Source organism: Crocodylus porosus, unplaced genomic scaffold (assembly GCF_001723895.1).
Source record: "Crocodylus porosus isolate Cpor-Errol unplaced genomic scaffold, CroPor_comp1, whole genome shotgun sequence".
Taxonomy (NCBI): domain Eukaryota; kingdom Metazoa; phylum Chordata; order Crocodylia; family Crocodylidae; genus Crocodylus; species Crocodylus porosus.
Genome location: NW_017728931.1, coordinates 109,330,131 through 109,347,208, shown reverse-complemented (window position 1 = coordinate 109,347,208; position 17,078 = coordinate 109,330,131). Strand labels below are relative to the sequence as shown.

The 17,078-nt window shown below is 40.3% G+C and overlaps 1 protein-coding gene across 2 annotated transcripts in view; it reads right to left on the bottom strand.

The window, feature by feature from the left end:
• Positions 1-2,311: 2,311 nt before the first annotated feature.
• IL17REL (interleukin 17 receptor E like) overlaps positions 2,312-17,078 on the bottom strand; it is a 63,054-nt gene continuing 48,287 nt past the window's right edge. Inside the window, exons 10-18 of one of the 2 annotated variants that reach the window (XM_019543485.1) lie at positions 14,082-14,245; positions 13,755-13,802; positions 11,552-11,609; positions 11,018-11,163; positions 9,141-9,206; positions 8,020-8,077; positions 5,536-5,652; positions 4,158-4,212; positions 2,312-3,337 (exon numbers count right to left, since the gene is read on the bottom strand). In XM_019543485.1, the coding sequence (XP_019399030.1) occupies positions 3,298-3,337; positions 4,158-4,212; positions 5,536-5,652; positions 8,020-8,077; positions 9,141-9,206; positions 11,018-11,163; positions 11,552-11,609; positions 13,755-13,802; positions 14,082-14,245 (752 nt within the window). In that variant the 3' untranslated portion in view covers positions 2,312-3,297. The remainder of the gene's footprint in view (positions 3,338-4,157; positions 4,213-5,535; positions 5,653-8,019; positions 8,078-9,140; positions 9,207-11,017; positions 11,164-11,551; positions 11,610-13,754; positions 13,803-14,081; positions 14,246-17,078) is intronic. The other variant, XM_019543486.1, reaches the window with a different exon arrangement.

Below are 17,078 nucleotides of genomic sequence, written 5' to 3'. Positions count from 1 at the left end.
GCCCCCGCCCCAACCCCTTACTCACCAGCACCAGAGCCCTGGTGCTGAAACATGCAGCCTGGCTGGCCGTGTGTTTCAGCACCAGGGCGAGGGGCCAACCATAAAGCTGGTTTGGCAGCCAGAGCATCTCCATGGAGGACCCAGCCCCTGGTTGTCTTGATTAAACTTTGATTTTTTTAGACCCCTGGATATCCAGGGGTCTAATTTTCTCCCCATGCTGCAAACTTGCAATGCGGGGAACATTTTTTCATTCCCGCATGTGCCAGTTGCCCCGCCTCAAAGGGGTTTGAGGCAGGGCAAGACGCACGTGCGTGCTTATCTGGACACACCCTACGAGAGCAACACTGGGAACACAACAATAGGCATGCAAAGGACTAAGAGCCAGAGAGTGGTGCTCTGCATGCCCTAGGCACATGCCAAACAACAGATACAGGCTGTAGATTTTAATGCAGTAAGGAGTATTCTGGACCAAACTGTCTGTTCCCACTCAATAGACTTTGCATAGGGGCACTTTTGGCAAGAAGAGGAAGAGAGTGCTCACACATACCAAGGGTGAGGGACATCATTCGAAAGGTTGAGCATGCAAGGCAGGATTTGCACCAATATGATAAAGATGTATAGAATGTCTATACCGTGCAACCTTAATCAGCTTGCCTTCATTACAAGGCACTTTCTAAGTCTGAAGGTGTTTCAGCACTGGACCCTATAGAGTTTGTGAGATCTCTCATTGGAAGGTTTTAAGGGCAGATTAGACAAACACTTGGCTGGAATGGTTGAGACATGGATGATCCTTCTTTCGTACAGGAGACTGGACTAGATCAATATTTCTCAACCTTTGTTGTACCAGGATCCATCTGTAAACAGCCATGGCCAATCCCAACCCAGTAAATAGTTTAAGTAGAAAACAACCCTTTACTCCCAACCTGCTGCCCCCTGCACCAGGCAGCAAGACTCATTGCTGCCACAGCTAGGACCGCACACCAGCTGCATGAGGGGTAATGGATGGAAATTGGGAGCTGTGCTGCCCTCATCTTCTGCCACCAGCCATTTGGATGCTGGGCTGTAGCTCTACCCCACTTCCATGGTCCAGCCACTGCTGCCACTCCTATTAGTCCACCTGCACTGCCCGCTACGCCACCTACCTTTCAGGATAGAGCCTTGGCCTGAGCAGAGTGTCAGCAGTGGCCAGGCCTTGGCAGCAGGATAGAGCCACATCCCAGCATACAAGTGGCTGGCAATATGAGTCCATTACTCCTCACACTGCTGGCATCACAGCTGCCATGGGAGTCCTGGTGCCAGCAGCAATGAGTCTCACTGCCCTGCTCTGCCCTCCCATACCTGGGTCCTGCCTTCTAGGCTGCTGTAGCCCTGTGCCTGCTGTAAGTGTACAAATTTGGAGGAGGGGGCATGTGCCTCCCCCACACCATCCCAACATGTCTCCTGTGCCCCACCCCACCATCCATGCAATGCGTTATCTATGCCCCACCCCACCCAGCCTCAGACTTACCTTCATGGAGCTGCAGGAGTTACTCTCCACTCTGCCCAGCTGCCATGTGCCTGTGTGCACACGCACATGCATATGGCACCCCCTGGCTGATCACACTCTTCCCACTCCCCCCAAGCAGCCTTTTGCATGCTAGAACTCTGCCAGCCTGCAAGGGGAAACCTGCATTTCCCACATCTTCCCCCTTTAAAAGAGAATCCATTTTTAAAGTTTGTTCACAACCCTTTCATATATTCTTGCAACCCACTTTTGGCTCACAACTCACAGGTTGAGAAACACTGAACTAAATGACCTCAGGAGCTCTCTGAATGACCTGTTTCACAGTGCAAAGCACTACTTTTTCAAATACCTAAAGGGCTCTAAAAGGCTGTCTGCACAGCCCTCCTTCTCAGACTCCAGGGCTGCAAAGGGCTTTACCTTTCTCGCTCAGAAAATTCTACAAAGGTACACAGGTTTTAACATCAAAGGAAAAGTGCTATTTTTATTCTCTTAGGCCTCTAAAAAAACATGTTTCAGCTTCACAGACATGTTTTCAATTTACCACCTATTTTCTTTAAAAAAAAAATAGGAAAAAAGAAAACCCTAACATATGAAACGCTTAAAGAAAAAATGTAGACCAATGGAAAATGTTTTTATTGATCAACTTGTTCTACTCAGTCCCACTCCTGCTCCCAACCCCACATAAGCAATCCCACATGGTTTCAACATCACCATTATTCATTTCTTGGTTATTTTCACTTCCCTGTTATGCAACAGGATTTAAGAATGTTTGATGGGGACATCACATGAAATAAGAGACAGAAACTATAGTTTTACAGCATGTGGTTGTATTCTTAACTGTTAAGTATAAATATTAACATTATACAAAATAAAAACAGTTCACTTAAATTCACTGCGTTAACAAAATACTTTCTTTTAGGACTATATTTCCATGTAAGAGTTTTAAATACCTGAAAAATAAAGACCTGATCCTCCTCTTACTGAAGTCAGTTGGGATTTTCCCATTGACTATAATGGGAGCAGAATCCAGCAGCCCAGAGAGAAAGTGTGCATTGTTGCTTTAACTTTCAAATTATTTAACAAAGCTGCTAAATTTATTTTCTGACAAAGTGGGAAAAATAAACCAGGAAAGATACATCTAAGTCCAAGGAATACAACACAAAATACTGAATTCGGTTATCAAAGAAATTTGAGATTCCTGAAATTCAGGAAGATCAACCTGTCCAGGGCAGGATTTTCCCAGATAAAGACATCAGAAAGACATCAGAAAGGTTTCAGAAAATAAAGAAAGGCACAGTTCTGTAGAGATAAATTATATTTAACAATGTTTAAATTAAATCCCCTCCAGTCCATATTTCCCAGCAATTTGTGCTTATAGCTTGAATGGGAGGATCAGAAATGTGCAAATCTTAAAATACCCATACTAATGCAGTTGAGGTACCAAAGCTGCCCACTTCTGGCATATTAAAGAAACAATTAATTTAACAGGAAAATGTGAACTTGATTTCCTACCCACAACAGATCTTGCTGTTTTTGACACCCTGGAAGAGAGAGAATGCATAATACTCCTTCATTTGAAGTTATTAAAAAAAAGAGAAAAAACATATTGTAGGCTGAACATGCAAAGCCTTTCACTTATGAAATAATTCCACTGAAGGTGATGGGAATTCTTTGCATGAGAGAGGATGACATATTTGAGCAAAGATTTCCAATTATAAAGTACCATTAAGGTGCTATTGAAAAGGCTGCTAAGGATCTTGAAAGAGTTCTGCTCGATTCACTCAACTCCAATATCAGTGCCAGGGTTGGGTACTCTTCATTCCAGTGGATGAACTAAAAAAAGAAAGAAAAGATTGTCATTTTTTTCTCATTTGAAACAGTCTGTTGCAAAAATCTATCATTAGGGCCTGTAACATTCCCAGTCATTCATCAATAACTTAAGGACTTTGTTTTACTCCTACAGCCCAAGTAATGTATAAGCGTCCAAATGAAAAACAAAACAAACAAACAGAAAAGAAGACCTAAAAAATTAAATCTTTATACTGGGCTCAGTGTGAAGAAGGCTGTACTCTCTCAGCTCAAGGAACATCTTTTCAAGTTAAAGCACAATGAGAAGATGTTCTTAAGTAAGATGAGAAGATGAGAAGATGTTCTTAAGTAAGCTTTATAAGCTTTTTCCAAGCTTGAAGTGCCTGCTCTCAGCTTCCCCCTGGCAGTACAGGGGCCCTAGGGGATGCTCCAGAACTTCCCTCCAAGCTCCCTGCAAAGGAGTTCACTTTCTCTCACTCTTTTTTTTTTATGTTGTCCTATCCTTTCTCCAGCAGCAGGTTCCAGCTAGTTTTAACACCATCTTGTTGTACTGAGGTGCAGGCAACAGGGGAGGAATAATTGGTTGCAACAGGGAATAGTGCTTCTTTAATGACAGTAAGAGCCCGGGCTTGCTTCTGGGTGTAGTGAGATCTACAACACTAGCTTTTTATGCACCTACCAAAACAGATGTTACAAAGCCTGCACGCCATTACCTCTGCTCTGTGGACAGAGGGCCACTGATACATCTTCAGGACTTATATGGAAGATAGCTACTGATATATCTTTCACAAACACTCTTTTAAAAAGAATCACATTCTGTGCATTAGAAAGGATTGTCAAGTACCTGCACCTCATGATATGTGCTGGACTTCTGCCTTCATGTGTCCTTCGATGAAAAACTAAAAAAGAAATCATAAATACAGGATACCATTTTTATATATTTATGTTCACAGTAACTGAATGGGATACTTAATTTATTCAGGACTGATACTTTTTAACAATTTAAATAATATCAGAAAATGTAATGATGATTCCAAACTCATGTTACCAATAGGAAAATGTAATTAACCATGTGTCTTAAAACATTATTTGCCTTGGAAAAGAGAGGAACCATCTTGAATACTATCTGAATGCCCTTTGTATATACAGGTTTGCAATCATTTGATCCTAGAGTGTCAGTAAAGTACAGTGAAAGTAACTTTAATGCTGTTTGGGGAGGACTGATGCAGCATAACACTTTTGCAGTTGTATATGACAAGCATATTTTATAAAGGCATATATGATAAATTGGCCATATAATTATATACAAAGAATTATTTTCTTAATCCCAAGTAAACCAAGCCAGAGTAAACTATGAAAAATCTTGAACAAATACTGTTTTCACAGTATTTAGATTCAGAAAAGGTGAGAAATTCATATCAGTAACATGAATCATCTTTGAAACATAGTGCCATATCTGTAATCTAGCAATAACAGGAGCAACAATAATAAGGGAAGAATAAAGTGTCTCTCTTGACTACAGTCAAGTATTCTTATGGTTTGCACCTCTTCAAAAACTCCAGCAGTGCATACTCTGGCCATTACAGCTATTTCCCCCATTTAGAGAAATTATTTAGATGAAATACAGAGAAAGTCTTGTTTCACTTAATTTTTATCTTGAAATGAAAATGCTGAAGGGCAGAGTCTGATACCTGCATTCATGTTCTTACACTACGTATTTTGTACAGTTTTATTTGTACTTTGCAAACACATAGCCCTCTTTCATTCCTTTCAGGATTTCAGTACGAAGCAGTACCAAAATGTCAAAATAAAAAGTATGTGAGAGATTGCCTTTTGCCTTGTGCAATACCATGGCTGCCCTGATCATCTCACATGCTCCAGTTAACAGTGCATTGGTTTAAGAAGAAAGGAGCTAACAGGAGAGCACTGTCAGCCAGAGGCCATGAATTTTGCCATATGATTCCTCTCCCTTGTTCCTTCAGAACCCAGATTTAGCAGCCCTTGGGCTGTGCTGAAAAACTTGCGCACGTTCCTCCTGTCCTATCCAGAGGAATGAGTGGCTCCTTGGAATTAGGAGCCAATGAGTCTGAGGGGAGATAAATAGATTTTCACAATATATGATTATTGCTAATTTGTTTTTTAAATGTTATACGAACCAAAATCTCAGAAATATGTGTCCTGATCTCTAATTAATAGTCTCTTGTCCCTATGTGGATTTATACCTGTCAAAAATTTATGTCCAAGAACAGTCAGAATAGTTGCAAGTAATAGAATTATTGCTGTCAGAGATATAACCTTTAAGGAGTTTTCATCTTCATCTCGACTCCGTGAAGATAATGCTGGGGGAAAAAAACATATTTGTAGTTACCAAAAATGCATGCTTAAGCAAAAAATGTCATCACAGTAACTCTGTCCATCAGAAATGTACCATTTTGCTGTCAACCCAAAAATGAATTCTTGATGACTTCAAACAATAATTAAGATCAGAAATGACCATACTGTGTTAAAGTAATAAAATTCCCCTATCTCAGACACTGACAACCACCAACCAGAAGGAGAAGTAAGAACTCTTTAGCAGGCATATATGGGATAATATGCTCGCAATATAGGATCTCAGAAATGTAGGCATTAGTTTAAACCCTGAAGTATGAGATTGATATCCCTCCATAAACTGTTTTTTTATAATTTTGGGATGTTCTTCATATGCATATACATTTCCAGTTCTTCAGTTCTTATTCCTTGAATACCTTGCTTCAGAATCTTCAGCAGCAGTGAATAGCATAGTTTAATCACACACGTGAAAAAAAGTCCTTTCATGAGTTTTGAATTTTTCACCTTTTCATTTAATTGGAAGTCCCTTCATAATAGTTCTCATGTTAAAAAACAAAGGGATAGATTTGCCCTATGTACATTCTCTAGGAATTGTGCAGCTAAAGTTGTATTTCCAAAAGGCTTCATGTTTCTCCATCTGCTTTAACCAGTTCATATAAGCAGTCTATGGTGTTAAGCCATCAATAACTCTTTTCTTGTGGCTGGACTTCCTTTGCCAATAAATAAATATGGGATGGACAGAGTCTAAGCAGAGCTCTCCATTAGGTCAGGTCCACCTCCCTGCCACGTCTCACAATACTGCTATGAAGCACATTCTACCCACTCACTCTTGGTCCCCACAAAGTCCTGAGGCAATGTCTTGACCTGGTGGGACTCAAACCTTCATGTCCCACTTGCCATGAGAGAATCCTAAATACTTGGGCTCCTAGGAAGCTAAGATATAATACTCATAGGGCCAGAAGGAGAATAAAAAAGCATGACTCTATAACCTAGTAATGAGGATAGCCCTCTGGAAGCAGGAAATCTGCCCTGTGGCCTCTGCTGACAGAGTTAATTCTGGTTTGTAATCAGTGACTGCCTGATGCAAAATGCATGAGCAGTCCTGACAGCAGGAGCAGTAGTGAAAGGCCTTGTGGACTGTCAATCTCTGGAACAGAGGCTTCTGATTTTGTTGGCAAATTCCTTTCCACTATTTCAATTCTTCATTTTGACATTCATAGATGTTCGGGTCAGAAGGGACCTCAGTAGATCATCGAGTCCTACTGGGCAGGAAAGAGCACTGGGGTCAGACGACCCCAGCCAGGTGCATGTCTAGCCTCCTCTTAAAGACCCCCAAGGAAGAGGAAAGCACCACCTCCCTTGGAAACCCAGTCCAAATTCTGGCCACCCTTACCGTAAAGAACTTCTTTCTGATGTCTAACCTACATCTGCTCTCTGTCAGTTTGTGGCCATTGTTCCTTGTTACTCCAAGAGGTGTCCTGGTAAACAGAGCATCTCCTATTCCTTGCTGCCCCACCCAACCTCCCCCCATGAATTTATAGACAGTCACAAGATCACTTCTCAGCCTTCTCTTGAAGAGCTTAAAGAGATCCAGGGCCCTCCATCTCTCCTTGTAGGGCTTTGCCTGCTGGCCCCTAACTAGATGAGTGGCCCTCCTCTGAACCCTCTCAAGGCTGTCCACATCCCTCTTGAAGTGCTGCACCCAAAACTGGATGCAATACTCCAACTGAGGCCTGACCAATGCCTCATCGAGGGTAAGTATCACCTCCCTGGACCTGTTAGTCATGCACCTGCTAATGCATGATAAAGTGCAGTTAGTTTTACTGATCACTTCATCACACTGACAACTCATGTTCATCTTGGAGTGAACAATAATCTGAGATCTTTTCTGCTGCTGAGCAGGTCCTCCCCCAGCCTGTAAGTGTGCCAGTGATTTCTTCTTTCTAAGGTGCAGCACTTTGCTCTTGTCTTTGTTGAACTGCATCCTATTCTGTTCTGCCCACTTTTCCAACCTGTCCAGATCCGCCTGGATTCATTCCCTACCCTCTAGTGTGTTAACTTTATCCCGTAATTTGGTATCATCTGCGAATCTGGACAGAGTGCTTTCCACAGCCTCATCCAAGTCACTGATGAAGACACTGAACAGCATAGGTCCAAGGACCAAGCCTTGTGGGACTTCATTGCCCACATCTTTCCAAGTCATTACCAACCCATCCACCACCACCCTCTGGGTGCAACCCCTAAGCCAATTTGCCACCCACCTGACCATGTAATCATCTACGTCACAGCCTCTCAGTTTATTTATGAGAATAGGATGAGATACTGTATCAAAGGTCTTCTTAAAATGCAAGTAAATGAACATTAATAGTACATACCACACTGGATATCGCAGATTTGTAGTGGAACAGAATAATCTACGTCTGTCCTCCAGGCCTTGTAAAAGGAAAGGAGGAAAGTTATTTCTGTTTTGACAATATTGTAAATGACCATTCATTTTAACAAAATAAACACCAGTTGGTTAATTTACTGAATTTTCTGTATCTATATATATATTTTAAAGCCTGGTTTAAAATAGTCATATGAAGAATTCTGCTCTGGCTTATATTTGTGTCAGTGGTAATTACTTTGGGATTTATAAAGGATAGAGCTGGTCAAGATATTTGAGAATGATTTCCTGACAGAAACTGACTTTTGCACAATTTTGCCAATTTTTTTTTAATTTGAGGAGAATCAAAATGATGCTTCTTGCCAAAAAGACTCTAATTAACTTCATTTTCTTGCTGTCATTCTCTGCCTAAAACAAGAAGGAAAAATCAATGAAAGCCTTTCAGGCTGGCTGCTGGAGAGCGAGAGCACTCCAGCTCTCACCCCCTAGGTGTTACCTCCTGCCTGGAACACTCGCTTCTTAGGGGAAATCAAACCTTGGAGCCTCATATTCAGTTTCTATTTGTGTTAGTAAAATTCAGCTGCACAAATAATTCACAAAAAATACCAGAAAATACTTCCCAGTTCTGTTTGCAAGAATAACAAGTTTAACCTGTAACATCATACTTACTGTGCAGCATGCCCTTGTTTATATGGCATACTTATGCCTATTTTTTCTAATATATTCTGCTATGCTCCTAGTTCTGGGTACATTTATCTGTTATTCACAGAGTCCTTGTGATGAATCTTTTAACTAGGAAAAATCATAGGTATGGAGTGATTAATTTAATAGTAGTTTGCCCTTAATATCCCAGTTTGCCATCTACAAATCCAAGAGATAAAGGAGAATGGCCTTTGTTTTAAATAATTCATACCAGCTCAGCAGGAGGTGGGGGCAGGTTATTCAAACTATAAAGCAATGCTTTTTGCATTATTTATTTGAATTAAGTCGCAACTGTGCCCAGGTCAGATTTGGCTGAGAAGTGACAGCCAAAGCACTGCCTGCTGTTTTTTATTTCCCTGCCAACTTGTTTGTTTAGTGCTAAGTATGTGTCAAAATCAAACAACCTACCTGAATGCAAACCTTTGAGCTACATATTTCACCCGGAATATTGATAGATGTGGAATCCGAGCCACCCTGACAGGAATAAAATGGAAAGCTGTTAATTCCATATCTGGGAAGCAATGAAAAAGCACCGACTCTTCCCAGGTCTTTGCCTTTGTCACAAATATTATGTAATTTACTGCATTAAACCATGTGGTCAAGTCTTTCGTTCAAGCAGGGGAGGACGAGGGCGCAATGCAACTGTAACAGCTCTGCTATTCAAGGTGGGGGGCCAGGAGAAGGGAAGGAAGGAGATTTGGGAAACCTGTGAAGAGGGCTCTTAACCCAGAACATTGCATAACAAAGCATTGTGCCTTGATGATCAAGGTGAATTTAACAGTGGATCAAGAGAGAAGATTGTGAAAGATTCTTCTTCCATTTTCCCCAGAAGGGCCAGATGCCAGGCAAGGGAGAAAAGAGCCCAGGCATTACAGATGGAAAGCCATACCAGCAGCACACAATGCCTCCACTTCTACAACCACATCTTAGGTGCACTGGAAGGGAATGTCCCCCACACTGCAGCTCTTGCAGACCTCCTCGTCACAGAGCCAGCTATTGAGGCTGTGCTCCAGGACTAGGATTACCCAGAGGGCAAAGTTGTCCTAAAAGATTTTTCTGCCTTTTTAAATTTGGTGGTTTATGGCTTGTGTTCAAAAAAGTACATTAATCAGACCTGTGCTTAATCAGGCAATTACAACTACAGACTCTGTCCTCAGTTAGACAAAACTCCTGTTGAAGTCAGGAATAAATTAAATGAATGTGACCTTAACCACTGTATTGCTGCACAGATGTTATTATTTAAACTATGAATAATTGTTTAGGGAAACAATGGCTCAGGGTTAAGTCATCTTGAAACTCTGGTGGAAACTGTGCATAATCTTCCAGTAGGGACAGCTTGTAATTTATGTGGGCTACCATCGCATCCAACGTAAAAAGAACATAACAGTCCTGTACCTTAGGAGCAATAAAGATAATGGACATTTCTAAACACTTTGCAATATCTGCCCATGACCTAATATTACTTAATTATTCCTTTTATTCTGTCACCTAAACATCCTGAAGACTAACAAGTCTGGACTGTGTAGTTCTTCAGACAAAAACCCACTGAAGTCAAGTGGCATCCAGCACACAGTAATTCTTCCACTTTATTCAACTGAGGCTTTTGTATTCCCGTAGTGACAATGCTACTGAGCTCAAATAAACAGAAAGATAGATCAGAAACAAAAAATAATATGTTCAGAGAACACTACTGAGGTTGCAAGTGTTTGAATATTAGGAAATATCAGATTTACAGTTGCCTGCCCCACTTTAATTCTGCCCACTTATGCATCCATGCCATACTCTAAATAAGGCAGGAGTCCTGAAGAAAAAATAGTACAGTATGTAGTCATGCACTTAAAATCTGTATCCTAACATATATGCACCTAACTGGCAGAGTGGAGAGCACAGATACCATCTTTACCAAAAACATCAAAGGAAGATGACCCACTGTGTGCCCCTGAAGCAGCATGAATCTAATACAGGCAGTTATAATCTTGGACTTAACTACATTAATGACCCATTCAGGAATACATATCTATATATATTTTACATCCCAAAAACAATGTTAACAAGCATTAAGGTTGCTAAACTAAGCATTCCAAAGTCTTTTTTCACTGATGTGACTCATTTCACTTCAGTACAGTTATAATCTCAAAATTAATGTAAGACAGAAATATGTATAAGCATGGGTTTTACAAATGCGTTCAGGCAGCAGAGCCATAGATGGCACAATGAATAAATCAGATGAAATATGATAAGGCAGCCTTATTAACAGGAACAGCTAAGAAATAAAATCTACAAACCAAAGAAACTGAATAGTGTGTCCCAAAAGATTCACAGGAAGACAGCTCCATCTGGTTACACACCAACACTGACAATTGTGCCTTGGTTTGTGATGTGAAAGAGACCTGTATCTGTTCTTCTGTTCCAGAAATTCTCATTTTCCATACTAAAATAAGAGGAGAACAACTGTTACTTTTATACCTACTCATGTACATAAGAATAACTTATTGTTTTACAACACCAGGGCACTAGAGTCCATACTGTTTTTAAAATAAAATTGTATATCAGTTCAAATGTTATCAACTATCATACCACTAACTATCTTGATTTTACCAGGTTATGTTTTATTTTGACAATGTTTAATTTACTATGAAGTTTACACATGGTATAGTGAGTGCACTGTCGAACAGCACTGATACAATTCACAGGATAAAAGAACATGATTATTTTGCTAAAGAGGAAGCTTTACTTACTGGAAAGGGAGTAGTTGTGGGACTTATTTAATTAAAAATGGAATGGAATTTTGATATAATTTAAATAAATCAGGTATTTACCTGGGAATTTTCCATGAGCAAATGGGCATCTAATCCATGACCCCTGCTTGGTGGTAAACTGCAAGTAAAGACATTGGTTAGAAAAACAGAATTTTGCTATTTGAATTTGTGGCTAGACGACTAGATAGTCACCAAGAACATTTATAGACATGCTCTGGGAGGTGGGGAGCACTTTAATTAGTGAGCCATGCTAATTAAAAGCACCCAGGCATCTCATGTATCAGCGTCCTCTGCTGAAAAATAGTGGCAGGGAACTTTGAACTGAAGCTCATCGAACAAGCTTTAGTTTAAAGCACCCTGCTGCCATTTTTCAGGGCAGGGACACTGATATGCATGACACTGGAGGGAGTTAATTTCCACTCTTCAAGCAGACTCAGTTAATCAAACCTGCTCTGGTGCACTGGATTTACAGCACGTCAGAGCAGCCTAGCTGCATGCCTATAGGAACCCCCTATTACCAAATGCAACAATGGAACTATCCACAACTTCCCTACTACTCCAAGCTATGAAACACACTCAGACCTCGATTCTGCAAACATTTACTTTTTGGGCTTAACTTTCTACATCTATGCAGTCCCACTGTGTTAAATCATTTCCATTGATTAATAGCATAAAACAACAAAAGTCAAGAGCTAACTACTAACCTTCATTGGACATTTTGCCTGAATAAGGGCAGCAAGATTTGATCCAATAAAATGTAACACAAATACCACTTGTTATTTTCAAGGCATTTAACATGCATCAGTGTTCCCATCATGGAGCCCTAATATGTTCCATTATGCATGGAACATTTACATTTTCATATTAAGTTACAAGTGAGTTTAAAGTACAATAGCCAACCTCAATTATACCACAGTTATATCTACCCAGCACACCAAAGGGCTGCAGAGGCATTGCAAGTTCACTGAGTCCCCAAAGTGTAGACGGAACAGGGGGAATAGGGGTGAAGGCAGCATGGGAGAGGGTAAGGGAAGACTTACTTGTCCAGGTGCTGCCCAGATCCTAATGCCCCATTCACTCCCCCCTCACCAATTATTACATATTGAGAGCAAGGGTATGCCTGCTCTTGGAGAGGCTCCTTGGGGGCAGAAGCCCATTCTACTTGTTCCAGTCACCCCCACTCTGACCCCCGATACAATGCTTGGTGTGGTTCTGCCCTGCCCAGCTCCTATGGCCGGGCATTGGTTGTGAAGGGCTTCCTCTGCCACAGCAAGGAGTCCCAGCAGGGGAATGAGGTGGGGGGAAGTTCTGGCACCCATCATAGTCAACATCTGGGGCAGGTACCCCCCTCAACCTGCCATAGGTATGCTAGGTGCAGAGATACCCCATTTACAGCTAGCTCAGGTATCAGAAATTGCAATGAGAAAACTGTGGCCACATGGCTTGTGGTACCTGAGTTACCTCATTCAGACCAGCCATGGGCACTGTATTGTGCCATGTAAACATGTACCAACTGTAGATACTGTTATTCAAAAATGTAAGTGCCCAGACATGGAGTTAATCAGCTATTCTGAATAGCTATTGCTGAGTAACCCCATATGCATACAAGTCTTTTACTTACAATTGAGCCTTGCAGTACTAGGACTGATTCTCCTCTCTCTCATAAAGCTTTTACATGGATTGATCTCAACTGATTTCCATGGAATTACTCCCTAATTTAACTAATGTAAAATAATCCTTAAGTTCTGAAGGCTTGGCTTGCCACTTTCAGGCACCTTATAACTGAACAAAGTTGGTACAGAATACCACCTAAGCAGAATCACTAAGCTGCAAACGAGTTGTGCCCAGTGGTACATGGAACAGTGGAAAAATCAGGCCCAGAACGATTATTCAGTATTAGCAGCTGTAGTGAATCTTAAATACAAAAAAAACATGGTAAATGAATAGCTATATCTGGTTCTTGAGTTTCCTTTATTGTGAAAACCCAATCCTGAGCAGTCTTGTGCCATCCACTTTAAAGACCATCAGGACAAAAGGGCAAATATGATCCCACGTTAGCTCTATCATTTTAACTGCCTTCCCTAACACAGCCTCCTCATATACTCACATTTTGAATTCCCTTCATTTCTATTTCCTTTTTGTCAATTAGATGAGAAAAAGTATTCATCCTAAAGCTTGCTGGCAGTTCATTTTTTGTAGCTGATACTCAGAAAGGGAGGAGAATGGACATAAATGGAATCTACAAAAAAATCAATCTATTTACCTTCATGCAAAGTCCTGGATGGCTGTCCACACGAGAATATCTTATGTGCTTGAAGAAAGACGGTTCATAATTAGTAAGCTTTAAAACCCAGGATCCACAGAAAGAACAAACCTATGAACTGAGTACATTTTGTAAAAATAATTCATTGGGAAGGAATAGAGAACATCTTCCTTTTAAACAACATTTCAATTATTAAATCACAGGAAAGGGTAGTAATACTAAGAACAGGCCAATTCATTATTCCATATTCTAGCTACTTACGTTAAGCACTGGATTTTGGTTACAGCCATTGATCTCACAATCCTAAAATAACTACATAATACTCACATTTTCTGGAACTGTATATGATGAGTTTTGGAGATCCACACACTGGTAATTAGACTTCATTAACCCGCATAGGCTAACTATGACTTCCACAGGACAGGCTGGTTCCCAGGCTAGTGTTTGTGTGGCTGAATTATACATAATGTTATCCCATATTGCCTTGGTATCTAGGTATAAACAGTAGAATTATTATGCAGGGTGAATAAAGTGAAGCTCAACAATCCAGAAACTATTCAAATATCAATCCATTTGGTCTTAATTGCTGAATCCCTATTCTATTTTTGTTGTTATTTCCTTCCACGCAAACTGGGTTCAATTGGGATGGCTATGTTTTACATCCACTTTGTAACTGGGTGTCTGTGCAAAAGGCCTGGTACTAGAGAATCAGATTTAATGTGTATTTTTATCCATGCTATATCAAATACATTCAAACTAGTAGGTAAATGCAGAGGGATCCTAATAATAACCAGAGCTTCATGAACAATTCAAAATAAATACCTTGTTCTGTATAAATAGTACCTTCTCCATTCCATGAATACCAAAGCAGACTATGATTTCAGATTTATTCAACATTTATGTTGGGATTTTTTGTTATGTATAGATGGCAGACTGTATCCTGAGTAAATTTTAAATAACTATTGCTGAAAACTGGAGCTGTTTTGCTTAATGGTGATTACTCAATCTAAGTGTCTTGAATTGGTTTTGTTCCCTCATAAAATGAGGACGGAAAATTTCCAGTGTGCAAACTTAAAATACACTTCAACTTGGAAGTTTACAATTAACTATATGTTGGCAAATAATGTACAAGTTACTTGAACATGTACAAGTGAACACAAATAATACCCATCCTGGAGAGAAATGCAGTTTTGTTGAAGAGTCCCACAAAAGGAGAGAATGGAAGTGAGAAACAAACTACAATGCCAATGAGGCACAAAAAGGTTTGTGGTGCACACAGCTGACCTGCCACAAAACACTTTGTTTTCTGATCAGAATCTTTCCAACCTCATCATTTTGCAATTTTTTTAATATATTGAATGTGTCAAAAGACTGAAACTACTGACAGAGCAAGAATGCTTTTTTTAAAATCAATGCCATGCAACAATTGAGTGTCTAATAAAAGGTAATATTTATATAAGAAATAATAAGGCTGCCAAACGTCTTCGTTCAACAACTTCTGTAACTTCACACAGCCTTTATTAATGATGCTGCATAAAGAAGGGCAGAGAACTTGATAAAATAAGGTAAGTATAAGGATTAAAACACTACAGCATCTCATGTGTATAGTGTTCCACATTTAAAAATAGCCATGAACTTTCATTTCTACCTGGGAGAACTTTACAATCTTTTTTCCTATGCCTGAAGAAGTGCTTGTGCCCAAAAGTTTGCAATTAAAGAATTAATTTTTTTGCAAAAATCTAGTTGGTCTAATAAAAGATATCACCTCTACCATGAGTTCTGATTCAGTTACACCACTTCACTTGACCCCTGGGAGTGATCATCCTCAACCATGAGGGTTCATCAACAATGAAGATGCTGCTTCAGGCCAGGGTTGTGCTAACTCTGGGTTGTGCTACCTAGCTTGTTGTAGGGTAACTTCAGTCTGCTCTACAGAGATCAAATGAACAACTTGCAGTCCTCCAGCATCCCAAGATTTATTGCTCCCAGGTCTCTCCCCAACAACCAGCGCATGGATAGAACCTAGGTGTCCTGCCTCCTAGCCACACCCTTGCTCACCAACCCTAAAGTGGCAAGTCAGAGCTGTGCAGGCAACAAACAGTATTAACCTTTAATGTGCGATTGTTAACAGCATGTTCTACCTTTAACACCATTCCAAAAGAATTAGTATGGTTTAAATGTAATGTACAACTTCACCCATACAGATTGGCAGTGTGACTGACAGCCAGACCAGTAGTGACAGTAGCTGCATTCTTGCACCCCAACTAAGTCAGCAACAGTCAGGACTTGTGCCCCATTCACCCACTCCTGGTTCCACCGCTGACTTATTACTTTTCAGGGAAATTGTAATGCATCTTTACAGTGTGATTCCACTCAGTAGGATGACAATGAAAAGAAAAGTCCCTCTATGCTCCACATATGATCTCCTATTCGCATGTAATTTCTGACATCAACTAACTTCAGCCACAAACTAGGTATCTACAACCTCTTTTTTTTTAAACCTGTCAATCCTGTGGATCTAACACAGGTAAGGGAGAGCTTCTATTCTCTACACAACTGTTAATTAAATTCCAATTATATAACCAACAAAACTGCATTAACTTGTACCTCTGCAAATTACCCCAATGACGTATGAGCCAGAAAGGATTGTCTGACCTCAAATCTCAGGTTAAGTTTATGGGACTGTCAGTTGGAAAAAATATCTGACGCTTACAACAAATTTGCTTAATCCTCAATAAGCCCTGGAACCTGCCAATGCTAATCTACCGATACTTTTCACTCCACAGCCCTATGCTACTGTTTAAAGAGTTCTGAGATGACTGGGATGGAAAAGTGACACACTAGTGTTTAAAAAAAATAAAGATTCTGCATTCACTTCTCCAGCCTGGCTTAATACAAAGGTATCGGTTGTAGTTGTTATTTGCAGCCTCAGGGGAAAATCAAGCTCTAAAAACTGTATTCACATGAAACCTCTTTTATAAAGGGCATCCTCCTTGCCTTTTCCTTTAGTCATGTCACACTCAGCTGTAAAAGTGATTGTGGTGTCACAAATGCTAGTTTCAGCCACAACAGAATAAATCAGAACTCAACGGGCTAATTAGAACAGCGCTTGCCTCTATTTTAACATATCAGCCCAGCCATAGCATGAAATAAATTCCAAAGAGAGCACATATGTCAGTTTAATAGTGTTTGGATAAACTGTTATCGGTTGCCATTTCTAATTGCCTGCATTGTTCTTTAAAAAATAAATTCTCAAATCCCTTAATGAATTTTTTTGCCAAGGCCCAAGGTGAAAGGATGGCTTACTGACATGGGTTGAATTAG